At 54.2% G+C, this 24,486-nt stretch overlaps 1 protein-coding gene across 3 annotated transcripts in view; it reads right to left on the bottom strand.

The window, feature by feature from the left end:
• Window positions 1-23,872, bottom strand: part of DTX1 (deltex E3 ubiquitin ligase 1) — a 36,089-nt gene extending 12,217 nt beyond the window's left edge. For 2 of the 3 annotated variants that reach the window (XM_066260518.1, XM_066260516.1), the window contains exons 1-3: window positions 23,645-23,872; window positions 22,248-23,198; window positions 5,733-6,417 (exon numbers count right to left, since the gene is read on the bottom strand). In XM_066260518.1, coding sequence (XP_066116615.1) covers window positions 5,733-6,417; window positions 22,248-22,506 — 944 coding nt within the window. In that variant the 5' untranslated portion in view covers window positions 22,507-23,198; window positions 23,645-23,872. Of the gene's footprint in view, window positions 1-5,732; window positions 6,418-22,247; window positions 23,199-23,632 lie in introns of all 3 variants that reach the window. The other variant, XM_066260517.1, reaches the window with a different exon arrangement.
• Window positions 23,873-24,486: the final 614 nt, after the last annotated feature.

Here is a 24,486-nt window from a genome sequence, read left to right on the forward strand (position 1 = left end):
ACTCTTGCCTCAGGGCCTTTGCACAAGCTGTTCCTTCTGTCAAGAACTCTCACCCAAGCTCCCGGAGTGGACTGCTTCTTGACCTCCTTTAACTTTTGCTCAAATATTGCCTTCTCAAGTGAGACCTTTTCTGACTTCTTTATTTAAAATCACATCCTTCTCACCGTTCCCTACATCCCTTCTTGTCTTTTTTTTTTTTTAACCCTGTAGCTGGTACTACTCTCTACCATATTCTAGAATTTATTTTGATTATTGTTTGTATCTCACTAGAATGTGAGCTCCAGCAAGGCAGGGGAGGTCTGTTTTGTTCATTGCCGTATCTCCAGGGCCCCAAATAGCACCTGGTATACAGTAGTTGCTTAATATAGATGGATTAATTAATTAATTAAGAAACAGATGCCAGGGGAGAAGGTGTTTGAAGAGCATTAAAATAAGAAGAAGGGAAAAGAGGGAAAAGAGGAGGGCATGAATCAGATATAACTGCACAATTCAAGCTTGAATCCTTCCTTCAAGATCCTCCTTCAAAAGCAAAGTGTCCCTAACCTACACTAACCAGCTGGAACTCTGCGTTAGTTGCAAAGCGTCTTGGGAAAGAGAAGTGTGGAGCACAGGTTTGTGTGCAAGGTTCCAGGAGAGAAGCGTGCATTCCAGAGCTGAAATACAAGGTGCGTTACTTTGGAGAAAAGGAAAAAGATATAAGGTATAACTTTGGTTTTTAACATATACTGCAATTTTATACCAACACTTTCCTTCCCTCCTCCAACCCCCTAACCATATGAAACAATACCAATTGTACTAATAAAACCAACATCATAGAACTTGAAAAAAAAAAAAAGAAACAGATGAACATAGGGTACAAAGAAGGTACCAGCGATACAACAAACTGGGGAAGAGATGACAAGATCAAGGGTCGATCCCCTCAACCCAGAAGGGGCACTTGCAGATCAAGGAGGATGCAACAAACAGCCCATGAGAAAGGCAAGCAGAAGAAATAAACAAATAATTGACAAGAGAAGGAACCACAAAGGAGGAAGTTCTCAGGCTCAGGAAGAAACAGAGGTATGAAAACTCAAATGGCATCTCCATGGCACCGACGAGGCTGGCAATGTTGTCTGCGTCTGACAGGGTGGGAGGGAGAGGTGCCCTTTGCCCACTGTGACAGAGTGGGTACAAATGACAGGGACCTGAAAAATGCTGCCACTTGGGCATTTGGCCTCAAGCTGGACAATGGCCTGCATTGCCGGCCCCAATTCTCAGGTGCAAAAGCTGAGGACCAGAGAGGGCACTGAGCTGGGCTGGGGTCACACAGGGGAGGAGACGCTGAAGCAGGGCCCAAACGCAGCCTCTGCAGGCCCCCCCCTCCTCAGGGTCCCTGATACCCTGTGGAATCAGGGCTGGGGCGTGCTTTCTGGGATCATGGCCCGAAACTTGGAGTGGGCAGGCAGGGGGCTGGGCCACCCCAATACTCTAGCTGGTGTGGGGGGATGACTTCGAATCACAGTTCTAACTGTGTGACCTGGAGCAAATACCATACTTTGGGAGCCTTGGTTTCCTCATAAGAAAAATGGGGATACTAGGACCTGCCCCCTTGGGTTTCTGTGGGAATTATGAGGCGATGTCTGCACAAGCCACAAAATGGAGCCTGGGACGACATCATGAGTGCTCAGCATGGGGAAACAGGCCTGCAGCTCTCCCCCCTCCCCACCACCACGTGGGGTGGAAACTCTGAGTCTGCCCCACAGCTGTGTTCCAAAGGGCTGGAGGCTGCCCTCTCAGGAGACAGGGCGTATCTTCCCCACCCCTGCATGTCCCCCAGGCCCAGGCTGCCAGCTGGCTCCCTGCCCGCCCGCCACAGGAGCGAGTGGAAAAAACCCCGGCCATGGAGATACTCTGCCCCTGCTGGCTGTGTGGCCTTGGGCAAGTCAGTGGCCCTCTCTGGGCCTCCGTGCTGTTGCCCACCCAGGGCTGAGATGAGGATGGGTGTGAGGACAGAGTCAGAGCTCTCTGAAGAGCCCACTCCCATGCATACTGATCATGCACAGTGATTTTAAATGCACGTATGAGGGCTAGTGGTTTTAACTCCGTTTGGCAGATGGGGAAACTGAGGCTAGGGAGGGAAAGCTGTTCGCTCAAGGTCACCCAGCTGGTAAAGGATGGAGGTAGGATCAAACCCTGGGTCTGTCTGAGTCCTGCATGGGAAAGAGGGAGGGTGGAGAGAAGGGAGCAGGGGAAGGGAGCGAGTTGAGCAGCAAAAGGCAGGAGAGAAGGAGCAACAGACAGACAGACAGACAGACAGAGACCAGGAGACACAGACCGAAAGAGACCAAGACTCAACTATGAAAGAAGAGTTATCAAGACTGTTCCCCGTTGAGTCATGCTCCCCAGACCTCATCTTGTTAAATCCCTAACGCCCAGCCCCTAGACACTTTGGAGACAGGGTCTTTGCAGCAGTGATTAAAATGAGGTCATTAGGGCGGGCCCTAACCAACAGCGCTGGTGTCCTTTTACGAAGAAAATTTGGACGCCATAAACACAGAGGTGGAGATGGGGGGAATGCCACGAGGGTTCTAAGGGTGCTGGGGACCAGGGTGGGAGTGGGGGGCCTGGCTCTGCAGAGACCCCATCCCTATCCTCTCATTGGCTGCACCTGGGACCTGACTGCCTTGGCAATGGGAGGCTTCAGCTGGTAGGCACCAGGGTCTGCCGCCCCCATCCTGCCTTCCTCATACTCCCCTCACTCAGCAGCAGGCTTCATGAGCCCTGCGTCCACCCCCCACTCCGAGCCAGGGGTATTGTCAGCCGGTGTTCCTTGGAGATGAGGGTTGGGGGACTCAACACAGGCTTGTCTTGCAGGGGGAGGGTAGGTGAGAGGGGCAGAGGTGAGACAGGTCAGGTCTGCATGGTGACAAAACGGAGGGAGGAGGGAGCCCTTGTAGGTCCCTATGCCTCCCTTCCAGGACAATGTCTGGTCTCTGAGAGGGTCAGAAAGAGCTCCCAGGGGGAGGAGGAATGGAAGGACATAGACCAGGTGGGATACATGGCTGGGGAGAATGGATTTCTGGCATGTCAGAGGGGACATGTTTAATGATCAGCACTCCCAAGGAATCATCTTTCTTCTCCCCACAGTCCTCTTGAGCTCAAGCACACTCTATAGCTCCCTACAGCTGGCAGCACCAAGCCCAGGCTCCCCTAATGCCCCACAATCTGGCTCTGTAGTTCCTCTTGGGAAAAATCTCAGCCCCTGCCATTCCAGCAGGGAACCTCCACCCTGTGTGGTGTCCCAGACTTGCTAGGTTCATTCCCACCTCCCCCTTTTGCACTTACAGTGCTCTGGCATGGGTAATCCTTCCCCTTCTCACATCCCAGCCCTCTTTACACCCCCAGCCCTTCCCTGAACATGCCATGTCCTTCTAGCCCCATTAAAGTTGTGCACCCTCTCCCCTCTGCCTGGAATAGCCTTTCTCTAGACCTGGCTACCTGCACAGAGGGGTCTGCCCTGCCCACTCCATTCCTTCTCGGCCACACCACCCTGTCTCACTTCCTCCCCAGCACTTCCCTCTCTCTCTAGTGATTGTGTTCATTTACTTGTTTACTTGTTCTATGTCTGTCTCCCCATTAGTCTGGACCCCGTTCGTCTTGTTCGCTCTGTGAACCTCACACCCACAGTGCACATTTGGAGAATTAATATTGAGTAATAAAAGCTGAGTAATTCCCAGCCTGCTCTGAAACAGTGGCTCTTACAAATTTCATCAGTGAGTAAGACATTCATTTCACCTGGCAACCCGCTAAACACAAGTAGAACTGAGGCAAGAGGTTCATGGAACAATCCTTACTATCACTATGTGTGATACAGACTAGTATTTTCTACTCTACACTACTCCATTCCATTCCAAGAAAACTCTGGCTACAACCTTCTCATTTCATGATCCACTAGTCAGTTACAACAACACAGCCGCCAAGGGAAGGTTCTCAGATTCTTGCTGCAGAGGTCCCTGGAACTTTCCTGGTTCTGCCCCCTTCTGCACCCACTCCAGTTGTTGTCCCTCTCTTCTTGTCATCCTGGGGCACTCCCTCCCTCCCTTTTCATCAGGAGCCAGGGCCAGGTTGCCATCTACAAAGAGCTGGGCCAGGTTGCCATCTATGAAGAGCTATAATGAACACTCCAACCCCTGGGTCCCCAGGTGGGCGAGGCCCTCCCTGACCTCCCGAGGTTTCCTCTCTGTTGGCACTGGGCCTGTCTGAGAGGAGTGCCCTGGAGGGGAAGGGAAGGGTGAGGCAGGCAGATGGCAACTGCTGATCTCCCCATGGAAAGTTACAGAACCCATGCCCCCATACCAACCTTCCTACGGGATAACAAAAGTAGTCCTGTCACTGCTGAACTATCGGGATGCGTAGTCGCTGTGTTCAGGTTCACATCCTCTCCATAAGATGGGGAGTCCTGCTCCCATTTGACAGATGATGAAACTGAGGCTCGATGAAGGGGAGGGACTTGCCCCAGATCTCACAGCTCAGAAGTGGCCGTGAGGGGATTTGAACCTAGGCAGACTCTCAAAGGGACCAAAGGCCAGAAGCGGATTAAGGTTTGTTGAGGCCCCGGGCGCAGAAAATATTGGGCCCCTTACGTTAGAAAAAAGTGTAAACTTGGGGTTTTGCGGGGCCCTTCAGAAGTTGGGGCTCAGGGCATGTACCCTGTGCGCCCGCTGTTAAACCCGCCTCTGCCAAAGGCACCCTACTTCCCTTCCCAAGGCCTCAGTTTCCTTTGGTGAAAGGGGAGGCCTAGATGAGGTGACCTCAAAGATTGTATCCAGACAGGTCCTTTGCTGGTCTCGGGTCATCATGGTCAATCCCCTGGGCCATGCCATAGTGTACAAGCAGATCTGGCTTTTGGTGCCTGCCCTTCCTCTTGGGCATCATGGTCCACACTCCACCTGGTCTTTTCCCTTCTGGGCTGTCAACGTCAAGGTCTTGGCTCCTACCTCTTATTCCCACTCCCCCAGGGCCTGGTCCTCTGCTGAAACTGACTGAGTCTGGGTGAGCAGCTGATAGGCTCACTGGGTCCCTCTCCTGGGGCTTAGCTGCCAGGGATTTCCAGTCTTGGTATGACCTGGGTTCCTTTCCTCAATCCCACTGGGAAATCCTGCGGATTCACAGAAGAGATTCTAAAAAGGGCTGCTCTGGTTAAAACAAGAGCAAAGAGGCTGGCTCTTGTGTGCCTGACTTCTCCTTATCCACCACTTCTCCTGCCACATTCTCAGGTCACCCCAGGAGTCCCTGGAGCCTAGTTTGAAAATCACAGTATTAGCCCAAAGTAATACTACAGGTCTGAGTTTCAATCCCTGCTGTCCACCTGGTGACTCTCAGAAGGTACCACAACTCTCCCAGCCTCAGCCTCCCCATCTGTAATTTGGGCATGATAGAATATTTGGAATAATTAATAAGATGATGTAGATAAAGTTTAGCAAACAAACATGGGACACATACCCTTATTATTGTTGCTACAGTCCCACCACTTGTGAACGGTATGATCTTGGGAAGTTAGGAACCCTCCCCCATCAGTGCCTTCATCTGTTAATTGGGGTGATGCTGGTGCCCACCTCATAGGTGCTCGTGTATGGAGGTAAATGAATGGGAACCCATTAAGGTGCTTAGTTAATACATGATTATTATTACAATTTAATTCTTGGCTCTTAGCCCTGCTGGGCAGCCACCCCTGTGCCAGGGGCCCATCTTACCCGGGCGGGATGGAGGCACGTGCGCTCACGGTGGTGGCGCGCTGAGGTCCCGGACGGTTGAGGTTGTTCTGGCCCGGGGTGGGCCCGCCACTGGGGGCGCTCGGGCTCCGCGGGGGCACCCCAGGCGGCTGCGCAGGTTCGGTGGGGCCTGGGGTGGGCGCGGCCCAGAGCGCAGCGCCAGCGAAGGTGGCGCTGGGGCGCACGGCGAGCGCTCCGGGTGGCCCTCCAGGGGGCGGCGGGGGCGGCAGCGGCGGGGCAGCTGGGGGCGCCTTGCGGCGCTGCGAGGCCAGAATGGCGTTGGAGGCAGCTCGCGTGCTGTTGACCAGCAGGCACTGCTGGCACGAGCAGGGCTGGCCGGAGCTGGCGCCCACGGGCCACGACTGCGACTTGGGGATGGAGCCGACGGTGAGCGGGTAGGCGAGGTCCAGGCGGCGGCGCAGCCGGCGGCGCCTGCGCGTCTGGCGGTTCATCTGCGACATGCTGTTGAAGTAGATGAGGTAGCAGAAGCCAAGCGATGAGAGGTCGAGCCACGGGTGCTGCTTCTCGTAGGCGTTCTGGATGGTGATGCAGATGTCCATGTCGTAGGCCGTCCAGGCGCCGCCATCGTTCTCCCACTCCCACACGATGCCCTTGCCCGGCGCCGAGGACGGGTCGTAGAAGTTGCGCCGCACTGGCCGCATGGTGCCTGTGTTCAGAAGGGGGAGCAGTCAGGACCTCCACTGAGGGTCAACAAAGGTGGTGTCAAGGCAGCATGCCATGCACATCAGCAAGGCATGATAGGGGCAGGACAGGCAAGCTCCCCCTCCCTCAGGGTCAAGAGTGGCACTGAACTGTATTGGTCATCACGGGCCCTGGGGGGCAGGAGGATGTAGGGGGCTGGGGTCTCTTCAGGCCAGGAGGACAAGCAGAGTCAGCACCTGGAGTGGACAGAGATCCATGCACACACGTGGGTGGCATGCAGACCTTCATTAGTTCACTCATTCATTCCATAACCCTTTCATTAGCTCATGCACTTATCCATGCCCTTGTTCACAGGTTCATGTATTCCTTGGTTCATTTATTCAGTAATCCTCCCATTAGTCTGTTCACCTTGCAGTCGGTCACTATGCTCACTCCTTCGCTCACTCCTTTATCTGTGCATTCAGTCATTCCTTCATTTACCATAATTCTATTTTAAATGTGTGCCTGTCCACATGTTCCTCCCCTTCTCTCCTTCTTCCTGTTTTTCCCCATCTGGTATCCTTTCTATTTTACCTATTTGTCTTGTTTTCTGTCTCCTCTCATTTGAATGTCACCGCCACAGAGGAGGGGACTTGGTTTCATTCACCACTATATACCCAGCGCCTACACATAGTCGGTGCTCCATAGATATTTGTTGAACAGATGAGTGAATTCATGAGTTCAGACACTGATCTGTTTTGGACTCAACTATTCTTTTATTTCCTCATGCCTTTTGCTTATTCTCGGTACCGGTCCATTCCTTCGTCCACTGATTTGTTTTTTCATTCAGCTGTTCATTTGCTCCTTCCTTTAACTAACATTTGCTGGCTGACTGCTCTTTGGAGGGCTCCATGTTGAGTGCTCATTTGAAAAGAACATCATAAACACATGATAACTCAGCCAGGTGGGTATTCATATCCCCGCTTAAAAGATGAGGGCACTGAGGCTTTGCTCCCAACCACTAGTCTATGACCCCTGAAGCTCTAGGTGTTCCCTGAGAGCAAGGCTCCATGGGACACTGAGTTAAGCAGAGATAACCCAACATCCAGGCTGCAGGACTTCTCAGAGCCTTTAGCCAGCTCTGTGCCTGGGGCTGGTGTGAAAAGATTCTTTGGCTGGGTTTGTCTGGCACACCTGCAGGGAAATTACACACTTGACTGCTCCTCAACTCTGGGCAAGTCCCTTAAATCCTCCCAAGGTCTCTGTGGCCCCATCTCGAAAATGAGGGTGATGATGAATGAACTCGTGATCCACCCTGCCCCTCTCACAGGGCTGCTGGGAGGGTTTGGTGAGAAGAGCCAGAGAGCACAGGGTCTGGGCAGGGCCCCAGGGCTAGGAAGCAGACAGACCTCGTTTCAAGTCCTGAACTGCCTACCTTTCTAGCTCTGTGACTATGGTCAAGTGACACAACATCTCTGAGCCACAGTTTTCTCATCTCTAAAATGGACACAAGCAGGCCTTCCCTACGGGGTTGATAAAAGGATCATTTAAGACAGGGGTCGGGAACCTATGGCTCACGAGCCAGATGTGGCTCTTTTGATGGCTGCATCTGGCTCGCAGACAAATATTTAATAAAAAAAAATAATGTTAAAAATATAAAACATTCTCATGTATTACAATCCATTCATTTCTTACCGCTTATGTTCATGGTTGTGGGTGGCTGGAGCCAATCACAGCTGTCCTCCGGGACAACACCAAATTTTTATTGGATAATGCGTAATGTACACAGGTCGTTGTATGGCTCTCATGGAATTACATTTTAAAATATGTGGCGTTCATGGCTCTCTCAGCCAAAAAGGTTCCCGACCCCTGATTTAAGACAAGTACTGTCTTGTCTCTGATGATTCCAAAATTTGTAATTTCCAGGCCCGTCCTCTTCGCTGAGAGTCGGATCTGTGTGTCCCATCACCTCCTTGGCAATGTCCCATGGAGGTTCCACAGGCACCTCAAACTGAGTCTTGCCCAAGCGGAACTCCTATCTTTCCCTACCGCAAACCAGCTCCCCTTGAAGTCCTCTTCATCGTGGTTAGTGGACGCTCTGTCCTTCCAGCTGCTTGGGCCACCAACCCCCCAAAACTTGGACTTTACTTCTTACCTCATACCCCATGGCTAGTTTATCAGTAAATCCAGTCACCTCTACCTTCAAATACCGATCGCTTCCTCTCCCCAATGAACCGATTCTACCTATTCCCAGCCACTGTGTGTCTCCCGCGTGCACTGTTGCAGTCGACTCATGGCTGGTCTTCACTTCTGTCTTTGCCTTCTGTAGTCGGTTCCCCACATGGGATCCTGTTCAATGCAAGTCAGATCACATCCTTCCCCTGCCCCAAATCCTCCATGGCTCCCGTTCACTTGGAGTAGAAGCCAAAGTCCTGGTCACGACCTTTAAAACCCCACATTATCTGTAAAGTCCTGCTCTCACTCACTCCACTCCAGCCACCCTGACCTCCTTGCTGGTCCTCAAACATCCCAAGGGCTGTCCAGCCTCAGAGCCTTTGCACCTGCTGTCTCTTACCTGGAATAGGACCCTGGCATGCATAGATAGTCTCACAGTTTTCTCTCTCCTTTCCTCTAGGTCTCTCTGCTCAAATGTCATCTCTTTGGAAAGACCTTCCCAAACCACTAGAACAACTACCCTCCCATGCTCATCCTCCAAGCCTGCTTTATTTTTCCTCCTGACACTTAGCACCGCCTGACATGATGTGTTAATCTGCATGTTTTCTTTACTCTCTGTCGCCTCCCATTAGGCTGTCAGCCCACAAGGATGGGCATCTTGACCATTTTGCTCATGGCTGTATCCCCAGCGTGGAGCATGATGCCTGCACACAGTAGGCTCTCATGACTGTTTCCATTTTTGAGGGGCATCCCCCACAGGGTGCCTGGCCCAGGAATCTGCAGCCAGATGGCTGGTGACACACCACGGCCTCCCCACAATCCACCTTACCCAGGTTTCTTTCTCCTGAGCACGCACTCTGACTGTCCTTACTTGGGTCCTTACTCAGGACTGAAACAGCTTGTCCTCTGCACTCTCTCTGTTAGAATTTAGAACCCAAAGGGCTATGGGCTTTCTCTGCCCTGTGTCCACTGCCCAGACCCTGAGAGCTGGGGAAATCAAGGCCCAGAGATGTAGCTGTTCATACCAGAGAAGCAGGGGGGGGGCCTGGGCTCCTCTAATGTTCCAGCCAATCATGTGAAAAGTTCCCTGGGGCCTCTGGGGCGGCCTTATCCTGATGTCTGATTTATCATTTTAATTGAGTGTGTGCATATTGATTTTTTTTCCCTTGACAACAGTGTTCTCTGAGAGGGGAGGAGTTACAGGGGAAATCCTGGGTCCTGTTCCTGCCTCTTCTCCTGAGTGCTGGTCTTCTCCTCCCAGGGCCTCAGTTTCCCTGACTGCAAAATGAGGGTTTGTGATAGACATCTTCAAGGTCTGATGTGTCCCAAGTACTGCCATTAGCCTCTGCTGAGCATTAAGGTGCTGTGTTACCTGGAAGGTGTGACCCCTGGGTGGGAAGGGAAGGGAAGGGAAGAGAAAGGGAGGGGAGGGGAGGGGTGGAGAGGGGAAGGAAAGGACAGGAACTTGTTTTATTTAACCACCTCTGTGTACCAAGCCTTGAACGGGCAGAGCAGGGTCAGAGGTGGGAGGGGCAGAGTGAAGTGGTTGAAACAACTCAGAAGTCTCCCAGGAGATGTATAAATTTGGGCTCCACACATAGCCTCAGTGTTCTCATTTGTAAAATGGGGGTAGTAGTACTTAGTGTGGGACAAGATAAGATAATGTATATCATATGCTTAGCAGAGCACTTGGCTATAGTAAATGCTTGGTGACTATTAGCTAAGATGGCTGTTGTTATTACATACATGCACCCTCTCCCAGCCCTTGTGAACTCCTATTCATCCAACAAAACCCTCCTTATGCTCACCTCCTCCAGGAAGTGCTTTTCTGTTCTGCTGCTATAGTTGGCATACAGTTTTTTTTGTTGCATGTCTATCCTTGCACTGTCATTCAATTACTCGTTTTTATTCTTAATCTTCCTCACTGGTTGATAGCTTTCAGGAGGACAAGTACCAGATCAGTGTTACCAGCACCCGGCACAAAGCCTGGCACAAAGGAGGCGTCTGCAACTGAAACAGGCAACCTACTTGGCACAAGTCAGGGCGCAGATGCAGTGGGAAAGAGGAGGAGTTGGTCTTGGAGAGGGAGTGGAGACTGGAGCAGGAGCCAAAGCATACAAGGGGCCCCCTGGGGTGGAGGTGGGGACACAGTTCCTAAGGGCAGCATTGGCCAGCTCTGCAACAAAGGATTCTGGGAGCATCTCCAGGCCAGGTCAGGGCCAGCCAGCCCAGTCGTCCCTCTCTCCAGGGCTCTATTTACCAGGTATCGATTTTCCTGCCTGTTTACTGGTAGTTATTAAAGGCTGCGTCCCTGGAGTCCTTTTCAAATGAGGTTGGAGCCCAGAGAGCCGGAGTAATTAGGGCAGCTGCTGTCCTCCCCGCTGGGCTCCGCACTCCGCAACGCCCGCTGCTGCCGTCTGCCTGCCCGTCCACCTCTCCCACTCCCGCTGGCCCTGGACCAGGCCGAGGGGGGCCAGCTCACCTCCCTGGTGACCTGCCTGGGCTGCGATCTCAAGATTTCCAAGGGAGCAGAGGCGGAAATATTCTTTCTCTTCCACAGTGGCCTTGGCCTAGATTTTCAGCCAGAACAATGGGTCTAAGATGGGCCTGGAGGTTCTTCAGCCTGGGAGACGGGAAGGGCCTCAGACTGGCGGCCCAGAGACTAGACTGAGCTTTCTTAGGGACCCATTCCGTTGAGTGTCCTTGAGCTCCCCCCTCCCCCACCCATGCCCCATGGACCTCAAGGGCACCCAGCTGCTCTGGCCACGAGGTCCCCATGGCTGTCAGGAATCTGTGTCAGGCACGTACCCTTTCTGGGCCTGTTTTCATGCATCTGCTTTTGTTGTCTGTCCCCCGCCCCCTCCTTTGTGTCTTAGGAATGTTTGGTTGAAAAATTCCAATCTTGTTCCAGCGGAGCTGAGGGGAAAGGGGCTTTGGCCAAATGTCAGCTGGAGGCTCGCAGGAGCTGGGCCCCTGAGCCCGGGTGAGGGGACGGCTGTGGCCGCTCATGCTTAGGGCAGGGACAAGAGAGAGATGGAGACCCAGGGGGAATGAGAGAGGGAGAGACAGAGAGACACATGCGAGAGTGCCTGAGAGGCCATGATCTAAATGGGAAACGCTGAGGCAGAGACAGGACAGCTGGAGGCAGAAAGAGAACGGGTTTGAGAGACATAAACAAAACCCTGAAATGCAGAGGCTAAGATGATCAGAGAGAGTTAGAACGAACAAGAGAGCACAGCCAGGAGGCAGGGGAGAGTGGAGAGGGGAGACCATGAGGGCGGGCAGTAGCTACCGAAATGTCAGCTCAGCCAGCGTTGGCTCAAGGTGCTGTGCTCAGTACTCTCCTTGCACTAACTCACTTTATGCTCCCGGGGTTCCTCCAGTGAGAAACCAGAGTTATTCCCATTTTACAGATGAGGCAACTGAGGCCCAGAGAAGTATAATCATGGGAGGTCTGGGAAGGGTGCTCCATTCATGTTGTAAAAGAAAGGACAGGATGGACTGGTTCTAAGTGGTAGCCCAGCCTAGGATACCTCCAGCAACGGGGAACTCACTACCTCAGGTTTGTCCTCAGTTGTTTTGCTGTGAGAGGTCTCTGACCCAAGAAGGTGATCCTGATCTGACCCCCTGCCCATAGGTGGATGGATGTGTAGAGTCTCAGGCCCCAGCTTTTTGCCTTAAGAAGAAGCTGCTTCTGTAGAGAGAGGGGAGGCCCTGAGCTCTCCTGCCTGCCCCTTGGCCTCCAAAGGGTTCCTCTCCGGGCTGGGCCAGCCCCCAAGGCCCAGCAGGGAACCCCTCCCTCTGGAGTGACTTCCTGGAGGGAAGTGGCCTCAGCTTGGGAACACCCAGACCCTGATGGGAAGGGGGGGTCTGTGAGAGGTAATCATGGGACATCCTGTCAGGTGAGGGGAGTCCTGCCTCAGGCTGTGGCCTGTGACCACAAGTTGGGCAGTGGGTTAAGCATGAATTGAGCACCCACTGGATGCTGGGCCTCAGGAAGGGATTATACCGAATGCTCCACCAATCCAGAAGTAATCATAATAACAACTGTTTGCATTCAGAGAACATGCTCTGTGGCCCAGACCTCTTCCTTAACTCCCACCCCCTGACTCCCTGACTGATGACCTGCACAGCTGGCCAACTCCCAAGGCCCCTTGGGAACACATGGAAGTCTGGCTCAGGCCGTGGCTGAGCTGGGACTCGAACTGCAGTCTATGGATAGGGTGCCACCCCTCCCTCCCTGTGATCAATAATCCGCAGTGTTCTGTTTCCCACCAAACTCTCCCAGCGGACTCGTCAAGCTGAACAGCAGCCCATTAGCGGTTTCTGCACGTTTGATGCCAGCTCAGGATCCCCAGGGTCTGCTGGCCTCCAGGCCAGGGCAGGGGAGAGGGGGAGGGAGGGGGGCAGTCTCCAGACATGCCAGGGCTGCAGGGCACTGAGAGAGGTTACCACCTTGACATTGGTTTTAAAAGGCCCTCAACCTGGAGGCTGCTGGCAGCTGGCCATGCCTACTTTATGGGGGCTCTGTGGGGGCTTCCTGGTCACCCGGCTTCCAATCCACTTGGGTCCAGACCCCCTGACACTGTGGCTACGTCCAAGAGCAGGAAATGAGGGGGTGGGGAGCAAAGGGAGCAGACACCGTTCTGTCTCCTGGAGCCCTGTGTGCACCTGGGCAACTGATCCGACCTTTCCAGTCCTCGCCTTCCTCCTCTGTGAAATGGACATAGTAGAAGCGGTAATAGAAGTGGTAATCACAGGGTGCCTACTGAGCGCCAGGCATCGTGCTAAGCACTTCACATATATCAATGCAAGCCACACAGTACCCCGCAGAGCAGGCACCGTTGTTATCACTACCTTGCACAAATGCCGAAGCCCAGAGAGGCGAAGAGACTTGCCCAAGGTCACAGCTACGAAGCTAGGAAGCCAGGATTCAACTTAGCCAGATTTGAACTTCTCCTCACTGTTCATCTTGGTTCAGGCCAGCATTAGGGTAGGTTTGTCTATCCTAGACTACTGCAGTAGCCTCTGTCCTGTGTCCCACCTTCCACGCTTTGTACCCTGTAATACATTGTCACATAGCAGCCAGAGGGACCTTTCATAAACTCAAATCTGACCATATCACTCCTCTGCTTAACCTCCATCAATAGCTCCCTAGTGCCTTTAGGAACCAGTCTAGGCTCTTTCTCTCATCTTTGGGACTCATTACAAGCAGTCTGTACAGCCTCGCACCCTGACCACTCCAAAGTTCTAGTTATTCTCTGGCACATCATGCACAGCTATGCCTTTGTGTGTTTGCACATGCTGATCTCTGTCTGGAATGTCCTTCCACTCACCCATCCCATTCTCCTTCCTGCTGAGTTTCTATACAATCTTCATGGTCCAGTTCAGGCGCCATCCTTTCGGCATCTTCCCTGCCCTGCTTAGGGACCATCACTCCCTCCTTGGGGCTCCCATAGCAACCTGTACCCGTAGGACTCCCATTAAAGCTCAGAGCTCAAGAAATGTTGAGGCATCCGTGTTCTCTCCAAAGACGGGGCTGACTTCCAGCTACCTTAGCATCCCTCCATGGCCAGGAGCACAGGGAAGTAGGCACTTGGAAAATGCCAGCAGAACGAATGAATGAATGAATGACCAAATACACACGAGTGAACCTGAGTGTGACAAATGACTGGGCTGGAGATGACAAGTGGGTGCTGGGTGTGATTTTCTTTTGGTCTGTATACTATTTACATTTTTAAAATATAACGGACCAAGCATTTAAAAATTGTAGTGGACTTACTTAAGTCTGGATTTCAACAATCTCAAAATATCTACAAGAACTAGCTTTGTTGGCAACAGTTAGCAGAAGCTGGGCCCCAGTCACCCCGTTTGTGTCTTCCACTATTTTATTGAGCATCTACTGTGTTCTGGTCCCAGAGAACAACAGTTGAAAACCCTTGCTACCCCTGCCGCTGCACACACTTCTGTTAGCTCACAGGCCTTGTAACCATCTGCATTTTCAGTCTCTGTCTGGCCAGGGAAACTGGGTCTGAGAGGGGGGGGACCTGGCCCAAATCCTCTACAAATTAGAGCTACCTCTTGACTCAAGGCCCCTTGACTCTCATTTCCACAGTAACTAATACCTTAAAATGAATGAAGCTTTGCTCCCTATATGAGAGGAACCAAGGAGGGCTCCATAATAGCACAATTTTGGGTAAATTCTATGCTCCCCCTGGCAATGCTCGCCTGCAGTCAAGGGCTCAGTGGCGGCAGCGGCCCCGCCTGTCACCTGGAGAAGAGGTGGCTGCGCTGCGGCTGCTGGCAGGACTGTCTCGGGCGCCAGCGCGGCCTCGTTTGATTGCTCCATCCTTTGTTCTGCATTTCAGGGTGTTCAGCTCTGGGGCCTAGTGCCAGACTCCTGCCAGTACCCTCACCTGCCTGCCACTGTTGCCCAGGCAGGTGGAGGTGGCAGCCTAGAGCCGCTCCAGAGGGACAACGGGAAGAACCCAGAGAGGGAGAGGCATTTGGCAAGAATGGATGCAGCCCATGAAGCCCCAGGGAGACTCAGCCTGGCAGCCCCTGGGCCCCCAGGTCAGGAACAGCCCCACATCCCAGCACCTCCTCCCTGTGTAGTCTCCTGTATCACCTATCCCCCTTCCCACAAACAGAAGGGCTTTGAGGACAGCAATCTGTGTCTGTCCTATTCACTGCGGCACTCTTGGTACCAAGGACAGTGACTTGCACACAGTAAGTGCTCATTAAAGTCCTGCTGAATGAATGAATGAATACTGGCCATAATCCCACGAGACGGGTGCTGTTGTTGGACCTGTATTACAGAGGAGACTGAGGCAGAGAGAGGGAGTGTGGTTTACCCAAAGGCACCCCCTCCATCACTAGAGAGTGGCTAGGAAGTCTGGAGTCTGCGCTTCACCAACAGGCTCCTTGAGGCAGACAGTTCCAGATTTGGGGCACCATGTTCTCAACTGCTATCAGTCAAGGGCAGCTGGGGGCTGTGGGTGTCTGTGTCAACTGGGAGGCAGGGTGGGCTGGTGAGGGGCAGCTGTCTTGGGGCCCAGAGGCTGTCCCAGGCAGCCGTTCCCACTGAGTGGGATGTAGGCATGAGTGGAAAGGAGGGAGACACAGAGGAGAAGGGAGGAACATCCGGGAGGGCTCTGAGAACCCGCCACACATACTCTGATGACACCATGCTGAGAAGGAGGCTAGGGACCCGTTGACCGTGGCCTGAATGGTGCCTCCGCTGTGACCAGTCCTGCCCCATCACCTTCCCACGCTGGCCCCTTCTCATTACCAACTCATCACGTCCTCTATCACCTCCCCATAGAACACCCATGCCTCTGCCTTCACTCTGTCACCTGTCACACCACCCCTCACAGCCCCCAGCACACCTAGTGCTCCCCCATCATGACAGACACTGCTGTTATCCTCCCCAGCTGGCCCCTCCACCATGCCCCCCACCCCGTGCCACCTTACCCTTCACAGCTCCAATCACAGCCCCTGTCACTGCGCCATCCCCTTCCCCAGCTCAGCGATGGAGGTGATGGAAGCTGTGACGGGGAGGGGATGGGGAAGGTGAGAGATCACCTTCCCCATCCCCTCCCCGTCACAGCTTCCATCACCTCCATCAGCTCTAGGCTCCACTCTACAGCTCCCTTGGGCTGAGGAGGCTGGGAGGTGAAGTGGGAAAGAGCAGGAGAGGTTGGAGAGGGGGAAGTGGGGACGGGCAACGTGAGAGGAGAGAGGGGTTGGGAGGAGGACCTGACCCAGGATCCTTGCTCCTAACCCTGCGTAGTGGGCAAGGCGCGGCGGCGCTGTCCAAGGTGCTGCCAGAGTCCGGCCTGGCGCGTGGGGCAGTGCTGCAGACATGGATCTGGTTCTCCCCCACCCCCCTCCGACCTTTTCCTAGCTAGGGCAGGTGGCTCCATCCCACCCCCGCCCGAGCCTCAGCTTTGCTATGTGTAAAGTGGGCTGATGCCTGCTGGCTGGGTGGAAGGAACCAGACAGACTGTACGGAAGTGTCTGTACCAATCCCTGCTGCCCAGCCTGCTCCAGCTCTGGCCTCTGAGGACCCGTAATTAACGAGGCTGGTTCTGCGGGGTAGCTCTGGGTCCCCTGGGGCCTGACCACTAAAGGGAACCAGCTGGCAGTCCATCCAGGCACCGTGGGACTCAAGAGGCCCTATTCACCCCCTCACTCCATCTCTCTTCTCTAACAGACTCCCTCTTCCACCCAGGCCTGAGGTCTTCCCCAGGACCTTGCTGATGCTGTTGACTTGCATCTCGAAATGCTCCTCAAATGATACAGATCCACAAAGGACTCCTCCTCCAGGAAGTCCTCCCTCTCTGAGGCCTCAGGCACATACTGCTCACATCACCTAGTCAAAGGCTACCTGCACCACTCCCATGAGGCAGGTGAACATTTTTCCTGTTTGAGCATGAATGAGTGCTAGTTATGTGCAACGTGATCTTCTTTGTGCTTTACCTGCATTATCTCATTTAATCCTCACAGCAACCCTCTCAGGCACACACTAGTCTTATTCCCATTTTACAGAGGAAGGAATGGAGGCTCCTAGAAGTTAAGGGGCTGGTCCATGGTCACAGAGCCAGCCAAGGGCCAAGCTGGTACGCAGATCTCTATCTGTGGCCTCATGAGTCAATTGCTATTCCCACCACATGTCTCTGCCTTTGCTGCCACTGGGCTCTGAAATCAATTAGGCAGAGGTCCTGTCCTTCTGAGTCTCCAGGACCCGGCCCAGGGCCTGTCACTGAGTAGGCACTACTGACAGCCTAATAAAAGTAAGGATGAATGTGTGGTATCAGAAGAGGTTCCCAGAGCCGGACGAGCAGCCAAAGCCAAAAGGGGCGTTGTAATGGTGGAAACGAAGGCAGTGTGACAGGCGGGAATGGAAGACCCTCGTGTATGGATTAGTTGAGCCTGCGCCACCATGGACACCTCCCACCGAAACATGCATAATCTTCTTGCTCTGGTGTCAGGCGCAGCCCCAGGGGCCTCCGAGCTTGGCTGGGAGAGGGTCCCCAGGGGTCCTGTAACTAGGGAGCTGGGCCTGCAGGCCTCTGGGATTGCACAGGCTGTTTCTGGCTTGGTAGAGACCCTGACAACAAGTCGCAGCAGAGCTCTTAGGGAGAAGAGGAAGGGGAATTTCTCAGCCCCGCATTGAATGTCACCTTGTTCTATATCCCTGAGAACTGTTTAAGAGGCCTGGGCTCCAGCTTTGGATGGGTCAGCTGTGTTACCTTGGGCAAGTTACTCACCCTCTCTGGGCCTGTCTTTTACCTGTACAATGACCTTCCTGGGAGGCTAAATTCTGGCAGTGTTTGCCCTGGTGATGACTGCTCTTCCATCTGGGTGGCCCAACCCAGACTCCAACAGCCTGAACATGTCTTCAGATAGGCTGTTCCCATAAGGGCAGGGACCAGGCCTGAGTGGAGCTCAGGCCACCACAGAAGAGGTGATGTAGGCTTGGGAGGTGCTGAAGCCAGTGGCCACCTGTTGCCCAGCCTGACAGCTTGGGAGTGCAGGCACTGTTGTGTTCTGAGCCCAGGGGACAGCAGTTGTAGATGGTCCCAGCCAGGCCTCCGCCAGCCTCAGCTGCCCCATCTACAGAACAGGCAGAAGGCTGCTGTCAGTGCTCCTAGCAGCAAAGGGAGAGGAGGGTGGGAGACAGTCGTCAGTCAGCAAGGTGGCCCTCCCCTCTGCCGCCAGCCATCGAGTCCAGGGAGGAACCTGGAAACGCCTGGAAAGTGGCTAAATTGCATCTCTGTTCAGCTGTGGGGACTAGATGGAAAATCCAGGCTCTGGGTGAGGTCCACGGTGGGGGTGGGGGTGGCAAAGGACCCACAGGGAAGTTGTGGCCTCACAGGGGGTCACTACACTGAGTGATCTAAGATCATGTTGCCCAGGGTCACAGCACTCCCTCTGCACACGGCTTCAAAGGAAACCTCACACACTGTGAGGAGCAATGAAAACAGCCCAGCAGGGGAGAGGTGAGGGGGCACCGGCTGAACAAACAGCAGCCCCCACGGGACCTGGCCTGGCCTCCCCGGCTGCGGTCCAAGCCTGACACCTGGGCTTTTTTTTTTTTTACCGCCTGCACGACAGGCACATAGGGCACTTGTGTGTCAGCGGTGTATAAGTGGTTGCTGCTCTGTGCGTGTCCCCATGGGCACAGGCACCTACCTCGGCACACACCACAACACACACGTTTCAGCATGTGCTGCGCGGGGCATGCGTGGCACCAACACTGTCTCACTCCATGTGGGCAGGTTGGGAACACAACAGGGCAGGGTTGGCCAACTGTAGCCCGCGGGCCAAATCTGCCTTCCACCGGCTTTTGCACAGCCCAAGAGCTGAGAGCGGTCTTCACATTTTTACATGGTTGGAATAAAAGAGAAAAATATTATTTCTTGACCCACAAAAATGATATGAAATTCAAATTTTGGGGTCCACAGCTAGTTTTAGGAGAACACAGCTGAGTTCGCCCACTCCCATTCTGCCCCTGCGGCTTCCATGCTCAACGGCAGAGTCGAGCTGTTTCAACAGAGACTGGAAGCCCACAGACACTACAACATTTACTCTCTGACCTCATCAGAAAGTTTACTACCTCCAATGTTAGGGCACTAACAAAAGCTGGGCATGCTGCTAGATCCCCCAAATTCAAAGTTCAGCTTCAATGAACTTATCAAGAATTTTATAATTATAAAACCTAGATAGAAGAAGCTGTGTTCATTTCAGTACATATATGCAAGCTTTTGGTTTTTCAACTTTATGGTGTTTGTGTGTGTGCATATGAAAGAGATAGAGAGAGAGAACAATAATCTTTTTAAGAGTCAGGCTCTCCCACTTGTCTCTTGTGCATCCATTGTATTCAGCACATGCTAGGCACGTGGTGAGTGAATACTCAGTGTTTCAGAAAAAATAACAGGCTTGATTCTCTCCATTAACCCAACAACCTTGCTAGCAAAGCGATGCTACTGCCCATTTCACAGATGTGGAAACTGAGGCCTGGAGAGGTGAGGACAGCTGCCTGAGGGTCTTCTATGGGCCATTACCAGTGAGGATGAGACATCCTTTCTTGACATTTTTTTTGCTCGCAGGAGAAGTGGGGTGCACACTACGACATGTCTGGTGGGGAGGGAGACATGGTGCCCCTCCCTCCAGCAGTTTTCCGGGTAGTCTAGGTCCCCTGCCAGCTCCACAGGTTCCCAGGCCTTCCTCCCTTGCTGGGGGTCTGGGCAGGCTCCCAGAAGCCTAGGGAGGGATGAGGATTTTTTCCCTTTTCCGGCAAACAGGGGCAGGTGTGGAGTGAGCAGCTTCGGGAGGGGGTGTGGGGAAGTGGCTGACCCAGAGAGGCTGAACTGTGACCAACCTGCCACTGAGAGGAAGGGGCCTGTTCAAAGAGGGGATGAAGGGAGTTTGGGGAGCTAGGAACCCAAGTGGGGGTGCTACAAATAGAAAAGGGCCCCCAAAGGGGGGAATCATAGACAAATTGGCCAGCTAGGCAGCCTTGGGTGGGGCTATTCTTGTTCTAAGGACCACCCTCTTCCCCAAGCCAGGCCCTGGAAAATTTCCACCCAGCATGAGCTTGGAATGTGTAGAACACCAAACACCAAGCCAGTGAGAAAGCCCATCTCCTCCTGTGGTCTGACCTCTGCCTTCTGGGAAAAGCCAGAGAGAAAGTGGCAGGGATTCTCACTTCTCCCTCACGGCTCAGCGCCTCTCTGGAAGAACAGGTACGAGGACTCGATGGTGATTTGCTCAACATACTTAAAGCCCTTTTTGTGGCTGTTCAGGCCACCCTCCAACCTCATCTTGTATCACCTTTCTCACATTCATGGCACTCCAAACATAATGGATATGAATGTACTCTGCTCCTTCCTACCACAGGGTCCTTGCACTGGCTTGTTCCCTTTGCCTGGAGCACTGCCCCCTCCCCTTATTCTTCAGACTTCGGTTCTAACATGTCTTCCTCAAATGAGCCTTCCATGACTACCTTTAGGCTGGGTTTGTTTCATGTTCTCAGACCTGTAACTGATTATTTGAGATTGCGTGTTTGTTTGCTCCCTGACTGTATGAGGATCTCCAGCCTCGCTCCTCCAGTGGTAAACCTCTTCTCAGGACCCTGTCTGCCTGGCTCTTTGCAGCAGTCTAGTGCTTAGCACAGGGTTGGACACACAGCAGGAAATCAATAAATGATCGTATGATATGAATGAAAGCGTGGGAACCACCAGGGCCTGCAGTCAATGCCTGGAGTTACGGAAACGTAGCTGTACTGAGAAGTAACACCAATAAACCATTCGTTGGCACCAAGTAGTGCTCTAGAGCAGTTACCCACCAGAACTTTCTGCGATGATGGCGGCGTTCTGGATCTGTGCTGCTCAATAGGTCAGCCAGGAGACACATGTGGCTGCTGAGCCCTTGAAATGTGGCTTGGGGAACTGAGGAACTGAATTTCAAATTTCATTCCATTTTAATTATTGTAAATTTAAACAGCCACATGGGATGAGTGGCTGCCATGTAGGACAACACAGCTCTAGAGAGAAGGGACGTGTCCTACTGTCTCCAAGGTTGTTACACACAGTTCTGCCACCCAGGGGATCACAGGAAGGCCCCCAAACCTCCATTGGCTAGTCCTTGGGATGAGACATGACAAGGATTCTTTGGCAGCCTCCATGAGGCAGGGACTCACCATCCCTCACTGCCCACCAAGCTTGTCACAGAGACAACCACTCAGAGAGCTCTCCTCGGTGACGGCACATCTCCAGAACAACAAATGCCAGGACTGGACCTCACCATCATCACCTACCACACGACCACCAACACCTCATTCTATCATCTCACCACCCCCAAGACAACCACCAACACAGCCTTTAGCACCAACACCAATTCCACAATCAGTACTCCCACTGACATCACCACCAACACCATCTCCTCCAGCATTACCGGCCCGCCGCACCATCAACACCACCAGCACCCCCTTGCCCCATCATTACCACCAGCATCACACCACCCTCAACACCACCAACCCTCAGAGCCGGTACAGGATGTCAGTTAAGGGCTTTGGCTCTGGAATTCAATGGCCTGGGCTTAAATACCAGCTCTGAGTTTAAAATCTCTTAGCTTCTGTGAGACTCAGTTGCTTCATCTGTAAAATGGAACTGTAAAATAATAATAATAATAATACAATAATAAAAAAATAATACAATAGTAAGACTTCCTGCCTGTGCTTGCTGGAAAAAAATCAAAAAGAAGTGCGTAGAAAGTCCTATTACTATGATAATTGAGTGATAGTGTTCTACATTCTGCGCTCAGTGAGCACAATTTTATTTAAACCTTACACGGCGGTGAGAGCTAGTAATCCATTCATTTTACAGATGAGGAAAATGAGTCTAAGAGAGGTGATGATGTAACTGGACAAAGGCCCTCCAACTAAGAGGCTGGAGTGGAACTGAAGTTGTAAGTAAACTGGATGAGGCTAGGCTGTCCCATTTTGGGGGAGAAGAGGGAAGGCTGGATGTGGGAATTGGCCTTCCTGAACTTCCGGGGATGCTGGGGGATTTCGGCATCCCACCAGGGCAGGTGTGCTGTGCTGGTGCTGCTGGTGGTGTCTGTGTCTCAGCCTGGCCTGGCGGGTGGGGTGGGGTGGGTAGCACATCTACTCACCTGTGTCCTGGCGGAACTGGTGCATGGACTGCAGGTCGATGATGTAGGGCACCAGCTGGGCATCCACCTGCCCCAGGACCACGGAACCGCGGGCATCCTCCTTGAGCACATTCTCGATGTGGTGGCACACGGTGGCGGTGTAAGGCCGCCAACGGTTGTGCTCATTCAGCCACTCCCACACCACCACCCGGGCCACATTCTGCGGTGGGAAGCCCAGCCCATTCACCGGCATCATGACACCCTGGCCTGGCCGTGACATGGTCGCTGCTGCCTCAGGGGCCAGGACCCCACTCTCACTGGCCCAGCTCCTCCTGGGCCTGGGAGCAGGCAGGGGACTTCCTCTCTTCCCCAGGGAGCAGCAAGGACTGCCTGGCCTCCTTCTGAACTCCCCAGTAAGATGAGGATGGGGTAGTGTTCCAGATTCCAAGGACCCCTTCCCGCAGGGCTCTCCAATCAAGGTGTGGCTGCAGAAAGCGACTGTCTTTCTTATAATGGGGGACACGTTGCTCTAGATTCCTTGGATCCCTCGGCTCAGATAACGGAGTGAGGCAGCCGCCTCTACTTCTAGGTCCAGTCTTGCCTGCTGGTCTTCCGTCCTTCTTCCCGGTCAGCGCGCAGGGCCTGTCACCCAGGAGGCCGGGCCCAGCCTGCTGCTCTCCGCGGCGCCCAGCCAGCCCTCTGCGCTGGTAACTGCGTCTCAGACCCTGCGCCTGGCTCTGGTGGGGCTGCTTGGATCCGCCCCCCGACGGCTCCTGCTGAAGGAGGCGTCCCTGTCCCCTTGGTCCCTGCTCCACTGCGTCCTGGAAGGCCCCAGGTGGCTGAAGAATGCACGGGGGAGGGGTGCGGCGCGTGTCCTCGGCCCTGCCGCCGGGGCTGCGGCTCCGGAGCCTCACTGGGGGACGAGGGGGGCGGGGGCCCGTGGGCACGCCCCACCCCACTCGTGCTCGCGACCTGCCAGGAGACAAGGAGAGGGCCCTTTAAGAATAGAGCGCGGCACCCCCTCCCCCTTCCCAGAAGAGCGATCGCCTGAGAACAATGGGGAACCGATGGGGGGGCAGCAGGGGCTGAAGGGGGTCACCGCTTGCGTTCCCTAGGGGCCGGCCTGAGGCAGGGCTGGGGCCGGGAGAACGATTTGCTGAGATTCCCGCCTGCGTCGCCCCCTCCTCAGCTTCCCGAGCGCTCTCCTCCCCGCGGCCGGGATGCAGGGTTCGCGGGGATGCGCGGCGCTGCAGGCTCGGCCCAGGCCCCTCGGGGGTCGCGTCACGGAGGAGGCAACGCCGGAGCCGGGCGTCGTTGGCTCCCGCCTGGGGGTAAAAGCCCCCTTCCCGACCTCCCCAAAGCGCGCGCGGGCCCCCGCAGGAGCCGGGGGTGGGGTCCCTCCGCACCCGCGCTCTCACCGCTCTCCTCTCCTCTCCTCTGCTTTTCCCTGGCTCGGCTCGCATTCAGCGCCGCCGCCTCCTGGGCTCCCCCCGGAGTGGGAGGGAGCCGCGGTCCCGCCTCCGCGCCTTTCCCTCCCAGGCCCCCTCCCCCGGCCGCAGCGCGCCGGGACGCTGGGCTTTCCACGCGCGGACGGACTACGCCGGCGACCGACGGCGGACGCATGAGCCGGCTGCCGGACGCCGGGATCCCGCGGGTGGGAGGCGGCCGCCGCGGCGCTCAGGGGAGGGGAGGAGGAGGGGGCGGAGAAGGAGGAAGGGGAGGAGACAGATCGCGGCCGTAAGCACCGCGGGCGCTGACACGCGAGTCCTAGGGGCTCCACGATCCTTTGCTAGGCCCACCTGAGACCCCAGGACGTCTCCTTACCCCAAGCAGGGCGCAAGGCATGGAGTGAGGTGTCTGCGGGTCGCGTGCTGAACTCTTGGTCATCTTTCCATTCCCATTGCCCAGTCTAGGACCTGGCACATACTAGGCGCTCAGTAAATGTTTGAATGAATGAATAAGATCTACAGATTGTCTAAAGAAAGACTTTAAAACGTTCAAGGAAAGCCTTCTCTTCTCCTTCAACTATTCTGGGGGTGGGGGTGGGGGTAGGGATGAGGTGGGCCTGGTAAGGCCCGTTTCAGAGCCAAATGGAATCATGAACTCTGAGGTGTACATATAGGGACACTGAGGCCCAGAGAGGGTAAGAAACAGTCTCAGGATCACACAGCAGTTTAGAGAAGTGCCCAGACACCAACCCAGAGGGGTTCTCCTCTCAGGACCCAATTAGCCACCTCAGAGCCCAATTCCACAAAGCTCC

Source organism: Saccopteryx bilineata, chromosome 2 (genome assembly GCF_036850765.1).
Source record: "Saccopteryx bilineata isolate mSacBil1 chromosome 2, mSacBil1_pri_phased_curated, whole genome shotgun sequence".
NCBI classification, from domain to species: domain Eukaryota; kingdom Metazoa; phylum Chordata; class Mammalia; order Chiroptera; family Emballonuridae; genus Saccopteryx; species Saccopteryx bilineata.